At 43.8% G+C, this 27,362-nt stretch overlaps 1 protein-coding gene across 2 annotated transcripts in view; it reads right to left on the bottom strand.

Annotated features, from left to right (window-relative positions):
* Positions 1-3,682: 3,682 nt before the first annotated feature.
* Positions 3,683-27,362, bottom strand: part of LOC107544173 (stromal interaction molecule 1) — a 167,805-nt gene continuing 144,125 nt past the window's right edge. Inside the window, exons 6-12 of one of the 2 annotated variants that reach the window (XM_087821702.1) lie at positions 20,527-20,704; positions 16,117-16,294; positions 8,464-8,631; positions 7,847-7,947; positions 7,338-7,573; positions 6,067-6,159; positions 3,683-4,503 (exon numbers count right to left, since the gene is read on the bottom strand). In XM_087821702.1, coding sequence (XP_087677828.1) covers positions 3,974-4,503; positions 6,067-6,159; positions 7,338-7,573; positions 7,847-7,947; positions 8,464-8,631; positions 16,117-16,294; positions 20,527-20,704 — 1,484 coding nt within the window. In that variant the 3' untranslated portion in view covers positions 3,683-3,973. Of the gene's footprint in view, positions 4,504-6,066; positions 6,160-7,329; positions 7,574-7,846; positions 7,948-8,463; positions 8,632-16,116; positions 16,295-20,526; positions 20,705-27,362 lie in introns of those variants that run through there. The other variant, XM_087821703.1, reaches the window with a different exon arrangement.

Genomic DNA, 27,362 nt, shown 5'->3' with positions numbered 1-27,362 from the left:
AAGCAGGGCCAAGGGGAGAGAAAAAGAATGGGAAGAGTGATGGGGAAAGAAGACAGACAAGTAAAAACAAATGTCATTATACCATCATCTGTGGGGCAAAGGGCTTTCTAATGCCTGGGCCCCACCCCTGATGAATGGCCAGGCCCTAAACTAAGGCAACCACAGGCTTCAGTACCACAGGCATCATCCTCAGTAACATCTCTGCTTTCCCATAGCTGGTTAGATTTCTTAGGGTTCAACCCTACCTAACACAGAACCCACATCTTGCTCTGAGTCACCATTTTCTATGCCTTCCTCCCCCTCTTACTCCTGTCACACCCTGGGACACATCCAGTCTGGGCCAACCCCCAAGAAACAGGGCACATGCAGTAAGTGGGCCTGACCCAGGCTGGGGAGGAGATAGTCAGAACAGCCTTGCAAACAATCTCTCACCCACCCCAAAAGGGCCAGGATGCTGCCTCTTTCAACCCTCTCACAGGATTCAAAGGGGGTCATAGATATGTGTTTCAGAGTTCAAACCAAAGTCGGCTGGCAGCAGGAAGGGTGGGGTCTTTTTCAAAGCTCTGCTGACAGGGAGAATGGAGGGAGGTGCAGAAAGACAGGATGTTTGGCCTTTACGGAGCAGTGGTTCAGAAGTGCTGCACACTAGAAATCATAAGGTTTGATTCAATTTCCATCTCTGCCTGAGGTTTAGACAAGTCATCTAACCTTGCAGATCCTAAATTTGGGCCAAATGAAGACAATAACAATTCAATTATCTTGCAAGACTGTTTGGAGGATCAATTATGTTGGCAAAGCACTTGGAAATGTAGAAAGTATAGTGGAAATGAAGATGAGGCGGTCAGTCTAGCTGAAAGATCCATATGTGGGCCAGTCACAAGAGGCTTCTTTGCAAGGCTGAGTTATGGGGCCATGGCACTGCACACTGGACATGCACACACAGAGGCTAGTCCAGAAAGTCGAGACCCTTTTAGGAGCTGGCAATTCCTAAGAAGGCCATGAACCAATGCTAGATGCTACCCCTCCTGCCTCTACAGGAAAAAGGTACATGTGGGCGTCCCCTACCAATCCCTTAACCTTCCTTCTGCCTTCCCAGAGGCCTGAGAACCCAGAGAAGAGGGCTAAGAGAAATGCTTAAACATCCAAGTCAGGAAGCCAAAGGGAAAGTGTCAGGAGTGGGAGAGAGGAGCACCATAGGATCTGGAAAGAAGGAAGCTTGTAGGTCAAAATTTAGGAAAGGCTCCAGGCTCCTAAAATAGGCAAAAGTGGGAGGCGGGCTCATAGCTATTATACAGGGGTGGGCAAAAGTAGGTTTATAGATGAGAGTACACAAAACAATTTATTCTTGTATTATTTCTTAATTTCCATACAAATAACTGCAAACCTACTTTTGCCCCACCTTGTAGGTTTAATTCTCAGTAGGAAACAAGTAGGCAGCCACTCATGAATCAGTACCTTCCTAGAGATAGGGGATAGCAGAAAACAATTCCAGCTCCAACTCCCATTCTACAAATACTGTTTCAGCCACATACTCTTGTGTTTACCAATATTTGGTCTCATATTTGGTTTCATAATATCTGATGCTGTCCTTGCTTCTATCTAAATGTATACCCTTGCTTCTCTAAGCCCTAAGATGATCCTCTCCATATCTTGCCTTTTCCACACACATATGAACCACCACTGAGCATGATGCCAAGGAAGTTCTGAGGAGCAACTCCACTGGGAAAGGGGCCCTCTAGGCTGAGGAGGTGAAGATCCTAGGAGCCTACCTTTCTGTGTGTGTGTGTGTGTTTTGGTTTTTGTTTGTTTTTAATTGATTCTAGAGAGAGAGGGAGGGAGAGAGAGAAAGAGGAGAAACATCTATATGAGAGTGAAACATCGATTGGTTGCTTCCCACATGCACCCCAACCAGAAATCAAACCTGCAACCTTCCCGTGCATGCGATGACGCTGCAACCAACCGAGCCACACCAGCCAGGAGGTAGCCTACCTTTTTAATGCCAAGGAAGAGAGGTCAAAGGGTTGGGGCCCTCTCAGATTCTTTCTTCCAGGCCCACAGCCCCATTTGGTCATGTTTCCCGTCTTTCTATGCCTTCCCCATCAATTAAAAGCTAAGACTCCTAAAGCAAGAAAAGAACCTGGGAGGAAGCCTGGGTGGATATAGGAGGGACAAGGTCCAGTGAGGCAAGCTCATCTTCCGTCCCTGAATCTTTGAGACAATTCAAGCCAGGGGTGTCCCTCCCCAAAGGCTGGGCTGCCTTGAGCTCCCATCCCAAGCTACTAACCTTACTAGAGAGCCTGTTAGCCTTTAGAGACGATCCTCTGGTGCGTGGTGCAAAAGAAAATTAAGTAGTGAACAGGCCAGGTGGATGCAGGTACCTTCCCACCCACCCTCCCCGCTGGCCTCAGCTTAGGCCTTAGAGCATGAGATTCACAGCATCTCCTAGTACCCCTAAACCAACTCAGACCTCTCCATCTGTTTTGGGAGAGGCAGTCTCCCTGCCTAGGTTTTTGGATGAAAATGAGGATGAGAATGAAGATGAGCAGCTCAGCCGAGTGATAATGCTAATAAAGGCAGTTCCTTCGTGAAAGAAAAAGGAACAGCCCTCAAGGATAAGTAATCTAGAGGTTCAAGGGGCAGAGCTAGTGAGACTGGTATCCAGAATGAGGCAGGACCAACACAACTACAGGGTAAGCAGGTAGCAGCCAGGAGGCCAGACTGGGCCATGGTCACAACTTCAGAGATGAAGGTTCTTCCAGAGAAGAGGGACTTTCTGAGGGTCCCCTAAGCTTATTTCAGACAAGGTCAAGGCTACTGTCTCTGACCCTATCATCTTGAGGTATCAACCGGGCAAGTCCCTACAGCTGCCAGACCAAGCTGGGGGAGAAAGCCTTTGACCAATTCTTATACAGTTCACTTATTGAGACCTTGTGGAAGGACAAAAATATCCAACAGAGTGTCCTGGAATGAAAAACCAAGTTCTACTCTATGTTCTCCTAATTGGCTGTGGGACCTGGGGAAAACTACTTAACCTTTCAGAGCCTAACTTCCTACTCTGAAATTGACTATTTTAATGCCCGCCCCCTCCACACACACACACACCGGCAACTTTTCTTGTCCAAACCCCTAAATGTGTTTACCCTCTTCTGTTCCCTAATTCCATGAAAGGTACATCCATTCAGTCATCCAAGCTAGAAACCCAGGTGTCATCACAGATTCCTCCTCTTCCCTCACCCCTCACAGCCAGTTACCAAATTAATCCTATCAGAACACTTCGTTACCTCCCCCTAGTGGTCTACTACAATGACTTCCAAGTTCCTGTTGTCTCCTCCTTTCCTTTAATATAGACCACTGACCTTATTTCTAAATGCAAATCTCAGCAATTAACTTCCTTGTAGACACTCTGTCTCCTAAAGTGTAATGGCCAAAGTCCCTACCCATTCAGAGTTCTTCATCATTCTAGCCTCATTTGCTACCCCTTCACACCAACACATATCCAATGTTCTGACCATAAGTACCAGATTCTCTTGAATCTCCATGTCTGCACATTTTGCTTCCTCAGCCTAGAATACACTTTCTCCTTTTACTGTACACAGGATATCAGCACAAATGTCATCTCTTTTATGAAGTGTTCCACCCAAGTACACATTGTTAGTCACTCCCTCCTCAACACCCCCATAGCACTTAGCAAATTGTTCTGTAATTATTTATGTACCTCTCCCAAGTCAGACTGTAATTCTTAATGGCTGGGATTATATCTTATCATCTATGAAACCTCATGCCCAGCAGAGCCTAGCACAGAGTAGATATCAATAAATGTTTGTTGAAGTAAAGGAAGTGAGGCCTCCACTGAGATAACGGATATAAAAGTGCATAGTTTAGGCAGAAGTGCTATGGGACCATGAGGGAGGGGGTTAGAGTCAGCAAACCCCAAACACAGAAGGCAAGAAAGGTGTGGGGAGTTATGCTGACCTTAAGGAATCCCAGGGCTGGGGAAAAACACACTGCACACCCCTGCACTGCACACACACCCACAGCTGACCAAGCAGCAGCCAGCAGGCAGAGGCCAAAGTAAAGGCAGTAGAAAGGGAAGGAAGGGAAGAAAGAAAGAGAAGAGAGACAGCTGATACCCCAAGCTCTCTGAATGCCCAGGCATCACAGTGGTGCTGTCAGAAGTGGGTGGGTCAGAGGAGGGATCCATCTGGAGGAAATAGGAAGTGCTTTGGTGGTAATAAACAGGGTGGACATGGATGGTGGTGGTGGTGGCGGTGGTGGTGGTGGTGGTGGTAGAGGAGCAGGAAGAAGCAGCAGCAGAGGCAGATGGAGAGCTGGTCCCGTGGCCTTCAGAACTGAAAGACTGTCCAGATGAAAGGCTGCGCATTCGCCTCAGAGATACCCGGCTTGTCAAGAAGTGGCCAGCCTCACCCTCTACCAACCTCTGAGATCCCAGGCCATGCTGTGGTTCCGTCAGGCGCTGCCGGACACTGCTTTGCAGGCTTGGGGCTGCAAGGAAAGTGAAGACAGTATGAGGAAGGGCCAGCCTCCTTTGGGCTGGTAGGCAAACAGGTGTGCCCACGGAGAAATGCTTGCTGGAAACCACTCTGGGCCTCTAGTGCCCAATCTGAAGAATGGGGTACCTCTTCCCCAAAACCTCCCACCAGGGGTCCTAAAAGGGGAAACTGAAGATAAGGTGCCCAGGTCAGTTTAGTGGCAATTCCAATGGAAGGAAATCTAGGGCCAACATTACTATAAAGGGATATGACAGGGCAGTTAGTGGGAGGACACAGGCAGGACAAGGTAGGATGGGGGTTTGGGGCAAGGTTCGGGAGAGCACTAAGAACCAGCCTTTCAGAAAGCCAACCTCAGGAAATAATTCATAGTTTAGACAATTTATACACAAACATATTCATCACATCATTATTAATAATTGCATGAAAGCAAACATAAAGGTGGAACGATGGGAATGTGATAATATATCCAGATACTGGAAGACTATATACCTATTAAAAATGATATTTATGAAAAGATTTTAAACACATAGAAAAATGCCTATTAAAATGCTCAGGGAAAACTAAAAAGGATACAAAATTTTATGTAAAAGAAATACCTTGAGCTATGGAATACAAAAGACTTGAGTTTGAAACTAGGCCTTTCCACTTGCGTGACCTTGAGCAACTGACATCCCTATTTTAATGCCTAACTTATAAAATCCTGGTCGTAAGGCTTCAAGATAATGTATTTAAAGTACCTGATACAGTTCTTGGCACTCAACAAATGGTAGTGGTTATCATTATCTTGATCACACAAAAATTATTCTAAAACTTCACAAGAAGACTGAAAAAGAACCAGCTTTTGAATCAGTGCTGCAAAGCAGGCTCTTCAAAGATGATGACCACCATGCCCAGTGAAGGGCTACGTGGACACCAGATAACTCAGGAGCATTCCCCTTGGTCTCCCAGCCCCAGCTGAAAACAGAATTCACACCTTTGTTTTTTCTCTTCTACCCTGAAAGACAGGCCTTTCTGCCTTCTCCCTAATAATAGGAGAAAGGGCCAGGTTACAAGGGTAGCAGAAGACTTGGAAGGGCCACCAGGGAGAGAGCAAAAATCCATGGTGATGGAGAGCTGGGGAGGCAGGGCTTCTATGGCTGGTGGCTTTCAAAGCATGAAAGCAGAGTGGAAGAGGAAAAGGAAACATGGAATAGGGAGAGAGAAAGAAAGGGGAAACGGGACAAGGGAGAGACATGAAAAAGAGAAAGGGGGGAGAATCTTTCCATCCCAGCCAGCTGGAAGAAGGGCCACCAGGACATCTGTCTAACTGGGCTAAAAGAAGAAGCTTAAGCCTTCCATCACCATGGGCGTTCTCTCTCCAGCCCATGTGAGCAGGCTGAGCAGGCTGATTCTTCTCACCCCCGAACCCCTCCCTGCAGTTAGTAGGGACAGTGCTTAGGAAATTGAGGGAGCAGGCAGGGGAGTGAGGCAGGCAGGAGAAGGGGCCCATGGGATAGGAGTGTTGGTTTAGTCCCAAAAGTTGGAAAAACAAAAGCCCCAAAGGGGCTCCTCAAACCCGGGTATTTCCAGAGGGACTGATCATCCGAGCCGGCGGATGTTGAGCAGAGAGAGCGGTCACTGAACCTACGCCCCATCAGCCAGGCAGCATCTAGGGTCCAACAGCCAGGCCAAAAGGAGAAGAGAATCTGATTTACAGAGGGCTTCAGCTTGCCCACCAATGGGATAAGGGAAGGGCCAGGGGGCAAGGGGTGGGTAACTCAGAGCTAATGAAGGGCCCTCCCAACTCAGAGAACATAGGAGCCTTTATATCAAGGATCAAGCTCTGCCTGCCAGTGATCCTAACCTTGTTGCCTTTGAATAAAATCCCTGAGAAGATATCAGACTAGGTAGACAAAGAGGCTTGGCCAGAGGCAATGTATCATTGAAGAAATGTATAAATAAGTCCTGTCTGGAGCTAGAATCCAGCCTGATTAAAGAATCTGGATTTCTGAAAGTAAGCCCCTTATCCAGCCCCAGCTTTTTGCCATCCCTTCTGCACCCATGGAATATGAGCCCAGAACAACAGTTTTTCTATAAGGCTCTAGTCTACTTATCTAAAATAGCCTCTGATCCAGAGAAAACCTCAACTGGGCCAGTAATGGATAAGTTCCTTCATTCACCAGAGAATTCCCACATAGTGTTGTCTCTTTCAACTGTTCTACTCAGCTGTTATCACTCACAGGAGAAGAGGGAAAGGAAAGACCCAGGACAGAGGGTGGGGAGGTCTGAGTTCAGGTGGAAAGCCAGACATGCTTGTGCAGGAGATCCCTCCTGGACAAGAATATCTTTCTGACTTGGAGGATTTAGGGTTATATCACTTTAAGGGATTGTTTCCTGGGGTCTCACAAAAAGCCAAAGAGAAAGAGACATTTCATTCATCTATATTAGCAACAAAGAATAATGAATATAAAATGGAAACAAAAGCAATAAAATAAATTAGTTAAAATGCCATTTTTATATCATAAACCACTAAGATTATTTTTATAAAGGTAGATGGGGGAGGGCAGAGGTAAATAAAGGGATTTTGAAAACACCGAAGGGAGACACACTTAATACAATAGACCCAGAAGGGCAGACAGAGCATAAAGCAAGGAAAAACCACTGAAAGGACAACTATAAAGGAATATCCTGATGCAAATTGTGCTTTATTAACCAAGGTCATGAGTTAAACTATCTTCCTTGGTATCTGTTCCATGTGCTATTTAAGCACAGCAGTGGCCAATGACTTCACAACCTGTGTGTGCATCAAAGGGTCCTTCCCTTGTCTCCACCCAAGAGATCACCTACACTGCATGGACAAGGGTGACACAATCTCTTCATCCATGTCATCCACGTCGTCAGTCATGATGAAGTGGGCAGGGTTGGGGCGCGTACTGCCCATCCAGTTGGGGTCTATGTTGAGGGCAGCCACCAGTGAATGGATGCCAGGGTTATTGACAATCTGGAAGCCACAGAGGATCTCAATCTGCTGCCAGCGATGCAGGCGCTCCCGCAGTGCTGCTGTCACTTCACTCAGAGCTTGCCTGAGAATAGATGAAAGAGAATTGCAGGCTTGGGCTGGGTGTGAGCCCCAGTAGGAATGAGGCCTTTTAGAGGAACAACTTGAGGGGTTATGTGTAAATAAGAAAAACAAATCATAAACTTAAGAGCAAGGCGGGAGCTAGATAAGGGCTGAGGCAGAAGACCAGAGCTGTTCTGCTACCAATGAAGTAGAATTGGCGTTGGAAGCCCTATATACCCTCAAACTCTGAGGATGGGATGGACATCGCCAGAGCTGAGCAGCAGGTGCTACTTACTTAGCTGTTAGTATTTTGTGATCCACATCATCCAGGGAAGAGCTGTGGGCCACATGGAAGGTGCCAAAGAGTGTGTTTCTCTTCTTTTTTATCTTCTCAGCCTGCAAAGATGAGGCCCTCAGATTAAAAAAAAGCAGGGATTAGAAGTTGGAAAAATGAGGAATGTCTTTCTGTAGGTGGGTCCCCCTCCTCCTAACACAGCTTAGGCTGCACAAGAAAAAGGAAGAGAAGGTGGGAAATGGAAAGGGGAGGGGAAAAGAGTAGTGGAAGAAAGGAAACACAGGAAACGAGAAGCAAAGGGATTCCCTGACAGTACCCGAGCACCAGGAGGATTCTGCCCCCATGACAGTCTAGGGATGGCAGAGTCTTCCCTCTGCCTGCCTCCACTTGCTGCATCTTTCCCAGAAGGCAGGTGGGATACCCCCACACCCTCATTCCCTGCTCCAGAAGCTTGAGGACATTATCAAGAGCTGTATATTAGGAAAAGAAACAGAACCCAGCACCAGGATATCTCTTTGTCCAACAGGAAGCATAGGGAGAGGCAGAAAGGAGGAAGAAGGGCAGGTGAAAGGGAGGGAGAGGAGGAGAGAAGAGGGCAGCATGAGGGCACGTCTCACCCCCTCCTTGGCCACTAGGAGTTGCTTCTCGGCATTTTGCTTCTTGATGTTGTAGTACTGCACCTCCACCTCATGTGTCAACTGCAGCCACTTCTGAAGAGCCTCTGGAGCATACCATGAGCTGTGTGACTCTAGCTCCTTCTCAGCTTTTCTCAAGGCCTCCCGAACCTGTGCAGCCAAGAGGAGGTAAATCCATTTACTACTACCATAACCCTCTCCAATGCCTCTATATCATATTTCAAAATTCAGAGTTCTTATCTGCTATCTTATATGAGCTTTATAATTCTCCCAAGAGGGAGAAAGGACAAGGATTATTCTCTGTATTTTCCATACAAGGAAACAAGCTCAGAGAAGGAAAGAAACCTACTCAAGATCACACAGAAAGCACAGTAATCCCCCTTATCCACAGGGAATAAGTTCCAAGACCCCCAATGGATGCCTCAAACCATGGGTAGTGCCAAACCCTATATATATAATGATTTTTCCTATACTGGCATACTTTGTTTTATTGCACTTCACTTTATTGTGCTTCATAGATATTGTGTATTTAACAAATTTGAAGGCAAGACATTCCACCAGCAAAAAGATTACAACTGGCTTTACTGCAATACTTGCTTTATTGCAGTGGTCTGGAACCAAACCCACAGTATCTTCAAGGCATGCCTGTACATACATACACTTCAGAGCTTTTCTCTGGCATATCCGAATTGCCAGCATCACTACTCTTGCACTTTGGGGCCCTTAGTAAGTAAAATAAAGGTTGCTTGAACACAAGTACTGTGATGCCAGGATAGTCAATCTGATAACCAACATGGCTACTAAGTGATTATCTGCCGAGCAGCATAGATAGTGTAGATACACTGGACAAAGGGATGATTCATTCCCAGGTAGAAAGATTTCATCACACTACTAAGAATGGTGTGCAATTTAAAACTTATGAATTCTTTATTTCTGGAATTTTCCATTTAATATATTTGGATTGCTGTTGATAGTGGATAACTAAAACTATAGAAAGCAAAACCTCAGGTAAGGAGGGACTACTATAGTATCAACCAGAACTCAAATTGATTTTTGGCTGCCAGATTAGATCACTCTTTTCCCACATATTAACTGCCTCTCCTGGTCATGTAGCCAATCTCAGTAATCTTCCCTGCTCTCTTGAGGCACAGGTCAGATCAGTGAATAACCTTCTTTCCAAGAGTTGGAGTCTGTGCTTGGACCTCAAGACACCAGTGTGGCAAAAAAAATCACTTGGTTGGGAATTGAGAAGTCTGGTTCTGGTCACTGGTCTATTACTCAGCTGGCTGTGTGACCCTGTGCTTCCTATAGCAGATCTCAATTCAGTGTGAGGGAAGACTTTCTGAATCTCAGGAGAGTGAGCTCTTCATCATGAGAGGTATGTCTAGAGCTCATGTCATAGAGACTTAAAAATGATTGCTATTCTAGAAAGGAATGGACCTGAATGATCTCCAGTCTTCTCTAGCCCAGAGACTTTGTCTGTGATTCTCCCACCAAGCAGGAGGATAGGCTTTGAAGCGAACTCTCTACAAAGTGAGAAGACAAGAAGCACGCTTACACCTAACATGGGCATTGCCAACAGAGGCCAAGAGGCCAAGACATGAATGGACTGGTGTGTAAGCATAAATCTCCTCACTGACTTCTCAGGAGGATCATACAATAAAAGAGACAGTCACAGAGCACTCAAGTGAGAAAGGTCTGAAAGTACATACAGATAGTACACACATTGGATTGGAGGCCTTGCAATCTAACTCAGGTTACCAGTGTAAGTGATCCATAACTCCCCCATCTAGACACTGACTTTCAGCTGGTCAGAATCACAGAGAAGAGGGATTGAGAGCTATCTCACTGTGCCCAAAGTCAGCCAATGGAGCAAGTATCCCATAGCAGGCCTGAGGTCCTCTCCACAGCCTAAGACTGGGAAGGCCTTAACTAAGGACAGAACACCTTTATTCCTTAGTGAGCCAGTAAGAGGGTCAATCTTCACTTGGTTTTTGAAAAAGGAACTATAAAATGGCCCACTCCTGCCTTTGTATATCTAAAATGAAGAATGGATACCTTAGAGTCTAATATACCAAGTCTGAAATTATATGATCAAGTTTTACATTAAAAGCAGTTTAAGGACTAGGATAAGGTAAGAAGGGGACAATGGAGAGAGAAAAGAAAAAAGAAAGCAAATAGAGGCACACAAAAGGGTTGGCCTAACAGGCTCAAAAACTGTTTAGTGGGAGAAATAATTACAAAATGGGGAACAGGGAATTAGGAGATGGGAGGCAAAGAGACAGAGACACATCTTGTGCACACAAATAACAAATGCCTGAAGTAGAAGACAACAGATAAGGGCTGGGGCAAGTCAGAGTTCACTAGTCAGTCCTGTTCTTTTATTCTATGCCTGTGGTTCTCAACCTTGTCACATACTGGAATCACCTGGGGAACTTTAATCTGGACTGTAACCTAGAGTCTGATTTTACTGAGCCAAGGTGTTGGCTTGAGCATCAAACAAATTTTAATGCTCTCTATATGATTCTAATATGCAGCAAAGTTAACAACCACCGATCTGTGTGCTTTAAAGTATTATCACCTGATTATCCACCTCCACATAGAAAGCAGTAGGTCATGGCAAAAGAATAATTCTGATCCAATACAACATCTGGAAAAAGCTGTACAAGTTATAAAAATTTTGAAAGGCAAATTATAATTATGAAAAAATTTCAAAGACAGAGCTGTAGAAGCAATAAAGACTAGGTTAGCAGTTCTCAACCTGTGATCCAGAGATCTGTGAGTACCCCCAAGACCCTTTCAGAGCATCTTTAAGGTCAAATTATTTTCCTAATAATACTAAAAATTATTTACCTTTTTCACTCCCTTTCTCTCACAACTGAACTGTGGACTTCTCCAGAGGCAACATGATGAGTGATAGCACAACAGATTAAATACAGACACTAATATAAGAACCCAGCAGCATATTAAGCCAAACATTAAAAATATTTAAAAATTATTTTTAAAAATCACTTTTCTCATTAAATTATTTCTACATTGGAAAATATAGTCATTTTTCATAAAAATATAGTATTTGTGTTAACATGTAAGGGATTTAATATACTTCTTTTAAATTAATAAATATTTTTAAATTTTTTCCCAGTTCTAATTTCTTTTTAAATTTATTTGACTTGAGAGAGACAGAGAGAAACATAGACTTGTTGTTCCACTTATTTACACATTCATTGTTTGATTCTTGTATGTGCCCTGACCAGAGATTGAACCTGCAACCTTGGCATAGCAGGATGAAACTCTAACCAACTGAGTTGCCTTGCCAGGGCCCCAGTTCTAATTTCTTACAGGGTAAATAGCAACATATTGTCCCCATGAAAATATTCTTTGAGATCCAAAATAATTTTTAAGAGTAAAAGGGTCCTGACACCAAAAAGTTTCAGGAACCACTAAACTAGATGAACTGAAAATCCAGAGAGGGAAAAGCCTAAGATGAGATGACAACTGCCATCCATTTTCTTCCCCAAAGGCATTTGACAATTCTAGGTAAGGGCTGAGAATTAGGTCTGGCCCAGGCAGAAGGACTCCACTGGGACACAGAGAAACTGGGCCTAGCTTTTGTTGATAGTATGGTACTGATACAACAAATTGGAAATTGAGGGGTCCCCAACATATATCCAGTTTTGTTGGGCATTTACTTAATCCTGGAGCTGTGCAGGAGAATAGGTAGCTAGGCCAAAGAGTGAAACAAAATCTCCCATACTTTCATAATGCTTAGGAGGCAAAATATTGCAAGAAGGAGGGGACCCGCCTGAAACACACAGTCTTCGCCTCAAGACATCTGCAAAAATTTGAACCTATGAGGAGCAGGAGGCTAAAGAGCTAAATTCAAAACCTCTAAGTGGCAGAAATGAAATCTCTCATCTTTCAGGACTGAAAGAAATCCACCAATTCTCAATAAAAAGTGAGGAAGGGACTTGCCTGAGAAACTGTGACAAATGAGTGCTAGACCAAGTCTTACTAAAACTACAACCCAGTTCCAACATAACTCAATCTCTGACTGGCTTGAGGTGATTAGGTCCTCACCCTATATACCTAATAGAATAAAGGGGAAACCCTATACCTGATGGAAGTTACATCATCTGGATCCTCTATTATGTTTTGTATACACCGTCCAGCATTTAATAAAAATGAATTACTAGACATGAGAAGAGGCAGGAAAATATTACCAATAATTAAGATAAAGAAGTTCTGTAAATGATTCAGATGTTAGAGTTACCAGACTGGGACTTAAATAAGCATGATTAAAAAGTTAAAGCAGCCCAGCCAGGCATGGCTCAGTGGTTGAGCATCAAACTAGGATCCAGGGGGAGTTGTGGTTCGATTCCCCGTCAGGGCACATGCCCGGGTTGTGGGCTTAATCCCCAGTCAGGGGTGTGCAGGAGGCAGCTGATTAATGATGACTTTCTCATCATTCTTTCTCTCGCTCCCTCTCCCTTCCTCTCTCTGAAATCAATAAAGGTATATTTTTTAAAAGAAAAAATAGGAAAAGATAAAACACAATAAATGAAAACATGGAAATTTTGGAAAGGGAACCAGAATCTATAAAAGAATAAAATAGATATTCTAGAACTGAAAAATACATTATCTGAGAGGAGAATTCCACTGAATGGGTTAAATAATGCAATGTTCACAGCAGAATACAGGATTAGAGAAATCAAAGATAAATGAATAGAAAATAACCAAACCAAAGTACAGAGAGACAAAAAAAACAGAACTGAGCCTAAGAGACATATGGAATACAGTTAAAAGGTCTGACATAAATACTGGATTCCCAGAAGGAGAGGAGAGAATAGAGCAGAAGCAGTATGTGAACACTAAAGAAAATGTGTATTCTGTAATTGTTAGGTAAAATGCTCTTGATGTTGTTAATAAGGTCAAAATTGAATAATCATGTTTACATATTTTATATCCTTACATTTTTGGCTGCTTATTATTGAGAGAGGTGTGTTAAAATCTCTAATTTTGATTATGAATGTCTATTATCCTTCTAGTTTTTTCAACTTTTGCTTTATATATTTTTAAATAGATGTATCCAAACCAAAGATTGTTATATAGTACTGAATTCACACACTAATCATTAAGAAATGTCTGTTTTTTGTTTCTATCTCTCTATCTCCCTCTCCTTTCCTCTCTCTGGAATCATTAAAGATATATTTTTTTAAAAAAAGCCCGGCCGGGCGTGGCTCAGCGGTTGAGCATCAGCCTGGGATCCAGGTGTTTGGGGTTCAATTCCCGGTCAGGGCACATGCCCGGGTTGTGGGCTCGATCAATGACTCTCTCATCATTGATGTTTCTATCTCTCTCTCTCTCTCTCTCTCCCTCTCCTTTCCTCTCTCTGGAATCAATAAAGATATATTTAGAAAAGAAATGTCTGTTTTTGTCTCTAGTAATACTTCTAGTAATACTAAAGCCTACTTTTATCTAATATTGATATAACTACCTCTGCTTTATTTTGCTTAGTGTATGTATCATGTATCTTATCTCCTCCTTTTGGTTTTAATCTTTTTGTATCCTTATATTTAAAGTGTATCTCTTATAAACAGTGTATAGGTGGGTTTTGTTTTTTACCCAGTCTGACACTCTTTGCCTTTCAACTGTATTGTTTACTGTTTACATAAACCAAGTCCCAGCACATTTGAAAAGACTGAACTCTATAGTGTATGATCTCTGACTACAGTGAAATTAAACCAGAAATCAATGAGAAAGATAACCAGAAAAGTCGCCAAGTGTTTGAAAATTAATCAACACACTTCTAAATAACCATGGGTCAAAAAAGAAACTGCAATAAAAATTAGAAAATCTTTTGAACTGAATGATAATGAAAATATGAAATATCAAAACTTGGTAAATGCAGCTAACACAGTGCTGAAACGGAAATTTATAGCTCTAAATGCATATATTAGAAAAGATTAAAAGTTTAAAATCGATGACCTAATCTTCCACCTCAAGAAACTAGAAAAATAAGAGCAAGTTTTTTTTTTTTAATTTTTTAAGTGCAAGACTTCTACACTGAAAACTACAAAATGTTGCTGTGAGAAAATTTAAAGACCTAAACAAGTGACAGGATAAACAACGCTCATAGACTGGAAGAATCATTTAATTAAAATGTAAATTTTTCCCCATGTTAATCTATATATTCAATTCCAACACAATAAAAATTCCAACAGGACATGTTTTGGAAGAGGAGGGGGATGAGAAGGAGGCAGCGGAATGACAAGCTAACATGGAAATGCAAAGGACCTAAAAGAACCAAGGCCGTTTTGAAGAAGAATAAAGCTGCAGAATCCCAAATAAAATGGCCGATAAATTTAAGAAAAAGTGTTTAATATTATTAGTCATTGGGGAAATGAAAATTAAAATCACAATGAGATACCACTAAATCCATACCAGAATGTGTATAATTAAAATGCCTAAAAATACCAAGGTTGTAGCTCAACCAGAACTCTCACACATTGCTGGTGGCAGTATAGATTGGTACAACTACTTCAGAAAACTAGCAGTTTCTAATAAAGCTAAATATTTAGTGCCCTATTACACATCCAACAAAAATAAGTGCTATGCCCACCAAGAGACGTGTGCAAGAAGGTTCACAACAGGGTGATCACAAAAGGCAGAAAACTGCAAACAACTCAAATGTCTATCAGAGGAAAATGGATAAATAACTTACAGTATACAATGGATTATTATTCAGCAATGGAAATATACCAGCAATCACTTTATGCAATAACATAGATGACTCTTACAGACATAATGTTGAAAGAAACCAAACACAAAAGAATATATACCACATAATGCCATTTATATGAAGTTTAAAATCAGGTGAAACTAATCTGGTTTAGAGATTATAACCATAGTTCCCTTTACTGATTAAGTTTTATTTCTCACTGCCCTAACCTTCCCTGCTGGTTTTTGGACTCTGTAAATGATTGGGCCTTGCCCAGGACGAGGTGATAGGGAGTCCCACTTGGCAAGGGACAGTGGGGAATTATCCAGTGTCAGTACTTGTGGGAAACTCTGTTCTCCTAAGTGACCCCAGAGTTTTCCTTTTCAAACATTGGACAGATTTAGTCAAGGAGTTGGGGCCAGGCTGGGTTCAGTCTGTGGCTCTTGAAGGAGAGTCTTCCGGTGTTCAGAAGGAAACACCCCCCCCCCCCCCCGACCCCTCACCATAGTTCCCTTTAGGAAGGAATAGTGACAGTTGGCAGGGGACAGCAAAAGTGAGCCTTCTGGGGTGTTTAAAAGATCCTATATTTTGCTATCGATGGTGGTTACACAGGCATATGCACATGTAAAAAGCTTGCCAGCTGTACATTTATAATCTCTACACTCGAGTCTGTGTAAATACCTCAGTAAAAAAGGAAAAACATAACTGTTCTTACCTGTTACCCACTGTTCTTTGAAAATCACAGTGACCATTTTTTGCAACTTTTCTACTATTCTTACTGGTAAGAGTCTAGTAACTCTTAAAGATATTCTTTCACCATACTTCAAAGTCCTCACACATGAAACTTTTCAGCCAGACTTTTGGCCCCTGCCCTCTACCAGCTCCCTCAGTGTCCAAGAATTTGTCGTCTCTCCTACCTGCTCCAACTCCTCCTCAGCATATTTTTGGCGGCTCCGCTCATTCTCAGTACCCTCCCGCAGCTCCTTCAGTCTCTGGGCTTCCTGCTTGGCAAGGTTGATCTCATCACGCAGCTTCTTCTCCAGATGTACCTTCTCTACTTCCACTGTGCGGTGTTCCTCCTGGGCCTTGTGCAGCCTGGGGGGTGATGCAGGGAGCTGAAGGAGGCCAGGCAAGGGGATGCCAGCCAACATGCCATGCACCATGGCATCAAAGAGGAAACTGAGGGCTCCAGCACTCAGTATATATATTCTCCCTATTACACTGACTCTGTGGCTCCGAGTTAGCTCAGTGCCAACAGAAACCACAGTCATTACCACAATTCTTACACTGGCCATCCTTTTGCCACCAGTAATAAAAGCTGTGAAGCTAGGTTCCCAGGTATCTGAATCCTTCCTCTAATGTGTCTGACATGCTGAAATTCTAACAACTAGTAGGTCACAAGATATTTCACATTTGTACTCCCTGCAGATAATGATATAGTGTATCATTACCAGCCTAGGACAGGTGTGGATAGAATGACTTCAAGAGGGGAAGTAACTATAGGTAGAACTGAAACTAGAATTCCAATCTTAATTCGAATCCCATAGTTATCCCCCTTATACCAGGATGTCTGGAAGGTTCAATATAAATGTAGAATACCCTACAAGTTCGACCAAAGATCCAGAGAAAGCCTGATGGCTGAGATATAAATGAGGTCGTGGTAGTGGGGAGATTTAAGGAAGGTGAGAAAGGAACCATTGAGCTGTACCTCTTGGACTCCTGAAGACCTGTTACCAGAAACATAGAAAAATGAAATTCATGCTAAAGGGGCTGGACAGAGTTTGGGAGAGCCCTCTGCTTCCCCAAGGCCTGAGTTCCCTTCAGTATCCTCCATGGGGGAGAAAATCTCAAGGTCATCAGTTATAATGAAAATATATATTCCTTTTCCCCACCTACACATTCCTTGTTCACTGACAAAATCTTCCATCCAACCAAGTGAGCCTCCTTCCTTCCTCCCTTCTTTCCTCCACATGTCTATCTATATTCATTCATCCATTCGTTCATTCACCAAGTACTTTCAGGTGTCTACTAAATGCCAAGCTCTGTGCTAAACCCTAGATATATGGAGATGAATGAGAAAACTGTCCCTCCCACTGAGGAGCTCATTATCTAATCCAATTTAGACAGAGAGATAACTGTACACAATGTGATAAGTTCTACAATAGATAGATATAGAAGGTGTTGGATGAGCCCAAAGGATGGAGTGATTATCCTGAAAGGGGTCAGAAAAGTGAAGCATGGGCTAGACCCAGAAGGAAGAGTAAGAGTTTGCTAATCCCTCTGGAAGAGGGAAAGGACTTAGCCACTCTCAGGTCTTCCTACTTTAGTAGGAACCACCAAGTTACCAGGGGACCAGGATAGAAGGGGAAAATGGTGATGAAGAAGACAACTGATACATGGCTTAGACTCGAGGTACAGCAGAAAAAGGATAGGCTACAAAACAAGCAGGGGGCCACAGAGAACAGCACTGACCACTGAGTTAAGTAGGTGAAATAAAAGAGACAGAAACAAGAACTCAACCTCTAAAAAAACCCCAGGTCCAGATTGGTCATCAATATCTGAAGCTTCTAAAGATGTGGTGGAACAAGGGGTGAGAGAAGAGGAAGAAATGTCTAGGCTGCTCTCTTACTGCTGACGAACTACAGTCTTCTGCCCATTTTGTCACGGAAAAAGGGAGTGGAACCTCCTCAAGGTACACACCAGGTGGCGCTAAAAAATAGCTAAAACAAACCAGAGGCGCCATTTCCTGCTCCCATCTTCTCTGGCTACATACCCTCCCTTATAGTATTCCTTCAAGACACTACTCCCTAATATTACACCATTAGATATTCAATTCTTCACTAAAATATTATCCTCTCTGAAAGCAGACTCTTGAGAAAAGCATATGATATATCTGTCCTCTTTATATAATAGGGAGCTCCTTTAAAGTAGAATCAAAACTGACCCACTTTTATAGTCTTAACAGGATCTTGAAGAGATGAAAATCAATAAATACTATTGGGAGCAGATATTGAGCAAATAACTGTACCATCAGGCCTTGCCCCACTCCATCTCCTCCAGAGAAGACTGAGCATCTTGAAGGCAGCAATCAATTTGCATTACAAGAAAACTGTACAGCCTGACTGCAAGCCCTGGCTCTAAGCAGTTATGTGACTATGGACAAGTCTGTTCCCTGCATTGGGCCTGTTTCTTCATTTTAAAATGGGAATCAAAATTCCTGCCTGCCTCAAAGAATTATCTTGAAACCCAACGAAATCCTAACTGGAATGTGCATGTAGCATTACATTTATCCACCCAAAATATCAGGAACTCTGCAAAAAAAAAAAAAAAAAAAAAAAATGGTAGCTGGCAATTTAGGCCTATTAAAGTAAGCAGGGAAGAGATGGCATGTAGCCCTGGACACTGTCAGAGGAGGATGTGTGTATGCACATGTGTGAGCCCATCTCTGGGTGTGTGTGCATTTGTTTCTCTAAGTGTCACAGTGGTCATTTAGTTCTGTAGGCCTTGGGGAGCAGGGAGGGCTAGGAGCTTAGTTTTATCCCCAAACTTGGAATGTCTCCTGCCTAGATTCTTTGCCTTTGGAATGAAAACAGTACATGTTTTTCAGACAAATGAAGAATGAGGACTGCCCAGACAGCAGCATTTAGCCCCTAGTTGGCAAAGGGCCCAGGATCAAGGGGCCCTGCAAAGTAGTCAGTAATCAGCTCAGAGATAAACTCCTCCTTTTGCCCCCTAGAAGCCTGGCCGATGGGAATGAATCTGATAGGACTGCCTTTACTGAGGCAGCACCCTGCCAGTGTCAAAATTCCTAGCTCACTACTTACTGATATGTGAACCCAAGCAAGGCACTCACTCTCTCTGAGCCTTCATTTCTTCAACTCTAAAATAAGGATAATAATAGTACCTACCTCACCATGCTGTGATGATTAAAAACTAATGCATTTAACTACTTAACAATACCTGGCTCACAAGAAATCCTTTCCTAATCCCTCCAAAGAAAACAGTATCTATCATTAAAAAAAATAATAGAAAGAGCCAGATTTCTTTTCCTTTTACATGGATTCCTGCAAAGACTTTCCAACTAGACTCCCTAGGCTGCCAGAATTTTCTCAAAGACAGTCCTAAAGTAGGCCTCTCCTCTTCTCAAAAATAAAACAAAGTAAAAAGCCAAGTACCTGTATTGCCTCTCTGTTGCCTTTTGCACTCTTACTAAAGTTCTCCATGTGAGTCTTAAGGCGCCAGGGGTCTGGCCTCACTACACATTCAACCTTAACTACCAAGACCTCCTTACCCATCTTTCAAGGTCACCTCCTCAGTGAGCACATTACTCATCTCCTGCCTCTGTGCTCTTCCAGTCCTTAGAGCAGGGATGGGGAACCTTTTTTCTGCCAAGAGCCATATAGATACTTATAACAGCAGGCCATACAAAATTATCAACTTAAAAATTAGCTTTGGAAAAAGCTTCTTGATTTATTGAATTTCAAGTCCTGCCTGCGGGTGCCTTGGCAGGGCCAGACCAAATGATTTTGAGGGCTGTATATAGCCCGCAGGCTGGATGTTCCCCACCTGCCTTACAATTATCATCCCATAAACTGGCCCTGAGTCACTGCACTAAGTGTATGCTCACTGATCCTTCTCATGTGTGAGCTTTGTTGCCCCAAGAGCAGTGAATTCCTTACAATACCCAGCACAGTCCTGGTTCCTAGATATCAGGAAGTACTTAGATCGACTGGCACCTTTTTTCCACAGCAAGATCTTCTATAGTAGTTTTAAGCCAAGTTTTATTTATACAGAATCCCAGACTATCAGAACTAGGTCATTAATGTTCTAGTTCGACACTTTCATATTACTGATGAGGAAATAAGTCCTAGAGGGGAAAGGGATTTACCCAAAGTCATACAAGTGAGTACTTATGAAATTTGGAAGGTATTAGGAAGATAGATTTGTGGTTTCTCTGGGGAACAGTGAAGAACAATTCATTTTATCTATTTCTATAGGAAATGAAGCAAAGGTAGGGCAAGGATAGAATGACCCCTAACAAGCCATCCAACCAGGGAAGTTCACGACTTCTGACAGCTACACATTTCTCCCTCTGAAGCTGAGAGGGGAAAAAGACAGAAATAAGCTTCTGCCCTGGGGAAGAATACTTGCCCATGCAACTGGAATGGCAGGAACCTGGACTCCCAATGCAATTTTGGAAGGATGGCACAGCCTGGGCAGCCGTGTCAGCATGGTCCCAGGGACCAGGTAGCCCACAACCTGAGCGGATACAGGAAGTTCCCAAGAGCTAGCAACACCAGGGCTGTGGGGAAGGGACAGGGCCTTACCTTTCCTGAAGGTCATGCAGACTCTGCTCAGCTCGGTGTAATCCCTCCAGATCCTTCATCATCTTCTTCATGTGTTCCTTGGAGTAACGGTTCTGGATATAAGCAAACCAGCAGCCACCCACACCAATAACGATAGACACCACCAGCATGAAGTCCTTGAGGTGATTATGGCGGGTCACTGCCAGAGAGGAAGGGCATGGTGAGTCAGGCTGCCTACTGCACACTTAGCCTTGCAGAGTCCACTGCACCTCCTCCACCATGAAGCCTCTGTTTCTGTTCTTAGACACATACTTGTCATACACTATTATTGTAAGTTCTGTGCCTGTTTCTCTGCTAAGTCAAGGCCTAGTTTGCAAAGGATGAAAGGCCATAGAGCAACGGAGGAAACTTATTAAATCATGCTCCCCTAATATGCAGTGAAGAGGAGAGCACTAGTGTCTTCTCAATACATGCCAGTCATCTCTGGTCTGCGATGAGCCCACATACCCAGATGCAGTGGCTTCCGTCCTACATGGTAGGTAACACTAGGGTGCTAGAGCAGGTAGAAAGGGATGGCTGGTAAGGGTATAAAGCAATGTCACTAGAGCTTGAGGTCTGGCTGTGGAACTGAGGTTACTACAGAAGCTGGGTCTCCTGGACTACTAAGCTATTGTAGGTACACGGGGCAAAGTCCAGATCAGGTAAAGGTCTGTAAATCTCATGTATGGAGAGCATTTGTGGCTCAGTCCACAGACCAGGTAGGACAGGAGTAGCCTCAAGAGATTGGTATATATAAAACAGTCCGCATGCCAGGAATAGAGGGGCAGGGCTACCTGCTGAGAATGCCTGGTAGCAATTTGGTAAAGTGGCCAGGGCCTCAGCCACCAACTGCGATTCAGAGTAATAATCAATCTCCAGAGCAAAACTGAAAAGCTAATCAAGGAACAACAGTAGAAGATAAGAGCAAAGGCCATGTCCTAAGAATTGAGCCAACCAGACGAGGGGCACTCCTGGAGCCTGACATTGTTCCTAGTATACCAGATATGGGTCTGGGGCCACAGCGCAGGAGACCTGAAGGAGACACCTAAGGAGAAGAGGGCTGCTGCCGTAGCCCCTGCCTGGGTTGCACTCAACTTGGGATAGAGTAGCTGTGTGCTCAGAGGACCCCAAATGTGGGCGTTAGGGAAGGAAGAAAAGGGAATGACCTCCTGTGTACAGCTGTTTGCTCTCAGACTGGAGAGAGGAAAGTAGGACTGACAAAATGTCAGTGTGTGGTAAGGATAAGGGGCTAATGAGAATCCAAAAGGTCCCAGGTGGAGCCACCAAGTTGAGGCAGGGTCTAGACAGCAGAAGAAAACACATGTAGCTGGAAACCGCATGAGAATGAGGCCCAGATTGAGAAAAGGGGTTATATTCATAGCTCCTCATTGAAAGGCTGAGTGGCAAGACATGGAGATGGTATGGGATCAAAGACAGTTTAGCACATTCTATTTCTATCCAAGGGAGGGGAGTTACTAGGTCCCGGGTGGGAGCCATGTCCTTTACATGTTTATGCCAGGTTCTCATAGAGAAAACTAAGGGTCCTCTAGCAGCCATCTCCTAGCCTCCAGGCAAGCCTACACTTCCAGCCATACTCAAGTCCTCACTCTCTTCCCTTCAGGTCCCAAGAAGAGATATCTCTGCCGTACAGAAAGCTGCCTTTCTTTCTGGAACACACAAGCCTCCTACTCAGCCTCTACCAGAGGCTGGGATACACTCTGTCTCCTGTTTGTTTAGGACTGCTAGCCTTGGCTTCCCAGGGTTTTTCAATTCCAACATCCCCTGTACATTCCTATGGAAAGTCAAAGGCACTCTTGTTCAAACAAGACTCCATCAACCAGCACCCTCCAACACTTCAAATTTTTAAGGTGGTCATGCAGACTGGGTGCTTGTCTATTCTATTCAGTCCTTTATTCAACCTTGTCCAGATCAAATTGGAACAAGATGCTATTATTTTTTCCAGCTTCACATTCTCATCCAAGTCATGAATATGAATTCCGAATGGCCAGGACCAAAATAGGACCTAAGATAATACTGTTCCACCTATCAGCACCCACTGGATCTCTTCAACCAGTTTTGACTTCACTTAAATGTACAAGCATCCACCCCAAACATACATCCCTCTGCCTTGTCAAATGCATAGCTGAAGCTCAGCTATACTGCCTGTCACATCCCATGAGCAACAAAGCTTGGTGGGAAGAAAATGAATCTAATATGGTTGATTCACTCCACGGCCCCTGTGATCATCGCTTGTCTATATGCCAGTGGCTAGCACAGCACCAACTAACCCACAGAGGCACTCAATAAATATTTGTGGGATTGAATTGTTAATGATAAGCCTCAAGCATATCTCCCTCTCCTTAATCCACATAAGAGGAAGAGAAACAGAGCAAATATATAATGTATCAGGCACTTATATTCACCACCTCTAATTCTCACAACTACACTCTAACGTAGGGTAATAGTATTCCCATTCTATAGACCAGAAAACTGTGGCTCACAGGAGTACTAACTTGCTAGAGTTCATTAAAAGTGACAGAGCTGGGATTCAAATCCAGATATGCCTGACTGCATGGTCTTCCTGCTACACCCACTTGTAATTACAACTTTCATACTCATGCAGCAGGTATTGTTTCTGCTTTGTTACTTGCAAGCATCTCTCACCATGGAGAGGCCTATATCTCCTGATCTAGCCAGAGTGTGACTAAGAGTTCCAAGGCCTCAGTTTTTCCTCCAAACAACATCTTGAAAGCTGACTGTGACATTGCCATCAGGACAGGCCTTTAAAGTTAAACTAAGTCCTCATGTAGAGAAAGTCTGCCATCAAAGGAAGCATCCTACACTGACTATTAGGAAGTGTGGGTTCTATGCTGTCCTCTGGCCCAATTTGTTATGAAATTCACTTCCCCCATCTGGATCTCAGCTTCCTCAGCTATAAATGCGTTACCACAGAATTACTAAAGAGATCAAATGTGTAGTTGTAAATGAAAGTACTTAGAGGTGTTTTGAAAATATTCACACAGACGTATCCAATAAGTAATTAAGAATGAGGATATGGAGTTTGAGGAAGAGACAGGGACTGGAGAAGTTGGTATGAGAATTGTCAGGTCCCTTCAGTGGGGACTTAGTTGAACCCCACAGTTCTAAATGAATCTATGATGGTTAATTTTGTGTCAACTTGACTGGGCTAAGGAATACCCAGGTAGCTGGTAAAACATTATTTCTGGGTGTGTCTGTGAGGTTGTCTTCATAAGGGATTAGTATTTGAATTGGTAGACTGAGTAAAGAAGATCATCTTCACTAAAGTGAGTGGGCATCATCCAATCATCCTCAGGCCACTGAGGGCCTGAGTAGAACCAAAGGTGGAGGAAGGGTGGACTTCCTCTCTCAGCTTGAACTGAGGCATCCATCTTTTCCTGCCCTCTTCCATCAGTGTTCCTGGTTCTCAGGTACTCAGACTCAGACAGGGACTTACACCATCAGCCCCCTGATTCTCTAGCCTTTGGACTCAGACTTACACCATCATCATCCCTGGTTCTCAGGCCTTTGGAATTGGGCTGAATTACACCACTGGCTTTCCTGGTTCTCCAGCTTGCACATGGTAGATCATGGGACTCTTGGCCTCCATAATTACGTGAGCCAATTCTTATAATAAATCTCTTACACATATCTATATATGTGTCCTATTGGCTCTGTTTCTCTGGAGAACCCTGAATAATATGGAATCTATAAATTATTATGTCAGGAAAAGAGGGTAAAATAGGGAAATCAAGTGTCTAGTCTATGCCTAACTAATGATGTACTTCTTCCCATCATAATCCCATTCCCATTCTTCAGTTCCTACTACCTACCTTCCAAGCCCACCACAGTCCACAGAGATCCTTCCATTCCTTCTCCTCTGAACTAGGATCCCTGGTCAACCCTCTCTTTGGACAGGTAAACATGGTTTATCTCTAGCTATTCTCAGGGACTGCCTTGTGCGTTTTTCAACTTTCATGTCAGTCACCTTTCTGATAGTCTGTGAGTTCCTCAGGGCGAGGCATAAAACTAATTTATCTTTGTAGCTCCATACTTAGCATAGAGCCTGAACCAGAGCAAGTACTCAGCAAAGGCAGTGAGCAGAGGTTTTAGCCCAAAAAGGGGTGTGGAGTTGTACAATATAAAGTGCATGTGAAGGGCAAATACCAGCTCCTGGAGACATGAAGAATATGGCCAGCTGTCCTACATAAGCTCAGCTCTCAAAATCTACCTCGCACCCAGGGAACATAGCCAGGGCAGAGAGACCATGGAAGTTTCATGAGAGCAGGTATGGCTGGCCAAGTGAACAGAGCTAACTCAGGGAAACTGGCTGGAACCTGAGAGTCCAGAAGGTGGCAGAATTCCTAGCCCAAGTGCTGTAAATAGATTTTAACAAAATGAGGTCAACTGTTCACACAATCGGGCCTACGGCAGGGAAGGAGAGTGTAAACTAATGAGATGATGACATGTCAACAGAGTCGGGGGTAATGGTGAAAATTTTCAAGGTTCCAGTTAGCACTGAGAAGTGAGCCTCTAATCATTATCACTTTCTGGAATTCCCTCTCCAAATCTCTTCTCTCCACCCTCTCTGCTGCCCATAAATATGTGCTAGGAATATCTTTTGTCATTTATGCAGTCTTCTGTCTGTCCTGAGGTGTCTGTTTAACCTGGAACAGCTGTTCCTGTCACTTCTGGTTATAGCCCCCAAAAGTGCTTTAACCGCCTCCCCTATCCAAAGATGCTCCATAGGTAGCAGTTCTCCCCAGAACCAAGCTGGAAAGGATTCTCGCCCCATCTTCTCTCACTCCTGTAGCTCTCTCTGGCAAAGCCCAGCCTCCTTCTTTGTAACTTCTAGCATACATCACCTGACACCTACTACTTGCTGGGTCTTATGTTAAGTGCTGATGACAGATGGACAAAGCTGTTTCAACCCTGAGGAGCTTCCAGTTTAAATGGCAGCAGAGAGGGAAACAGAATTTTATAAAGGATTCAGGTATAAAGCACTGTGGCTTCCCAGAGGAGAGTAAGAGGGAAGAATTCCTGGGAAGAGGCTGTAGAGACTGGAAGGGTGAGTTGGAGCATAACAGAAAGGAGAAAGAAGGTAAGGATAGAGCTGAGACCAGAGCAAGCTTTGCCCGAGAGGCAGCCACTCCTGCTTACCAATGACTCTTCCCTGTTATCTGAGCCACTGAAGAAGGAAGACAAGCTGTAGTCTTGTCTTTTCCTCTCCACAACTCTCCCAACCCTAAAAATTACTTGGCAGGCGTCTCCCTGTACCCTTCTCAATACTCCCATTGAAGCACCAAGGGCACAGTAGTCCCTAGCCCAGTACTAAGCACAGCAGGCATACTGTACACTGAAAATAGTGGTTACCATTTGTTTAGAAGAAATTGGGACATAGAGAACCTTAGGAATATGCCCAAAGTCACAAAACTTCTGAGTGACAGACAGTTTGCTTGATTTCAAAGCTAGAACTCTTTATAACTTGTTTCCTCTACCAAAAGTAGAGGGTAGGATTAGAGTAGAAAGAGCAGTGAAATATAAGTTAAAGACCTGGGTTTGAGTCATGGCTCTGCCACTTAAAAGCTGAATGACCTCTAAAAACTCACCTCATCTCTTTGAGCATCATTTTCTCTTGAGAAATTATCTGCAGAGGAGAAAAGGCCCCCTCAATGAATGATGTCCTGCCAGAGTGAACATCAGCGCAGGCCTCCAACTGGACACTGCCTTGGGCCTTTGCTTCTCAGAGCACACCTAACACCTGGGGCTACTGGCACTGCTAGGGGAGCCCCACATGGGCCTCCAAGCCTAGAGCCAACTTTGCAGGGTGGAAAAGTCTGTAAAGGGCCATGTGCTGCTCTGTGGTCACATGGGGAGGAGTGAGATGTCGTGGACCCTGAGTTGACACCTCTGCTGAGCCAGTCTGATCCCTTTTCCCTCTTCCCAAGCTTCGAAGCTGCTGTAAAGATGGATCCTGCTCACTCAGCAGACCCTCCTGGCTACTGCACAACAACCTCTAATTTTGAGATTTCTCACACCTCAGACCAATGGCAGGACTTTCATTAAGGTAGCCATGGCTGGCAGCTATAACTGGCCCAGGTTCTCTGGGGTGTTTACCTACTATATGCCTTATGGTGAGGTGTGAGAACCATAGCCCTAAGAACTCATCCAGGTGCAGAACACAGGTCAGAGCCAGCATAGGCCCTCATTCTAAGTCCTGCGTGGGTGCTGGACAGGGAGCAACACTGGACTAGGGGTTTTAGTTCATGCTCAGATGGGAACACAGAGCATAGACTTTAGAGGGACACAGATCAAGGGATTCTTTGCAGGTCTCCACTAGGCACGGCCACACCCTTTTAGAAGTCTCCTGGCAAAGGCCTTCCTAGTATTTTCCTCAGATTCCAGCTGGTAATTTTCAAAAATTTTCTTTAACAAGCATCAGTAGGAAAGTGTAAAAACAATATTTGCCATCAGGACAGCTGCTGGATTCAAAAGCATAGCTCCCAGGAGTGTACTCAGCTCTAGCTCTATCTGAGTACTTGAATGAGAGAGCCAGTAACAGCTTTACTGACCAAGCCCATTTTATAGGTGAGGAAACTTAAATGTAGGCAGGAGAACTGAATTGCCAAAGATCACTTGATAAGGCAAGGGCCACAAAATTCCTAAAGGTACAAGATATATATAGTAGTAGGAAGAAACAGACCTCCTCTGTCTTTTACACAGGACCCTTATCAACCAAAGAGTTTCTCCCCAAAATTATAGAATGTAGTAGCTGAAAGGAATCTTAAGGATCCATTAGC

This window comes from Miniopterus natalensis, chromosome 11, assembly GCF_054644295.1.
Source record: "Miniopterus natalensis isolate mMinNat1 chromosome 11, mMinNat1.hap1, whole genome shotgun sequence".
In the NCBI taxonomy this organism is placed as follows: Eukaryota; Metazoa; Chordata; class Mammalia; order Chiroptera; family Miniopteridae; genus Miniopterus; species Miniopterus natalensis.
This window is presented reverse-complemented; position numbering and strand designations above follow the sequence as displayed.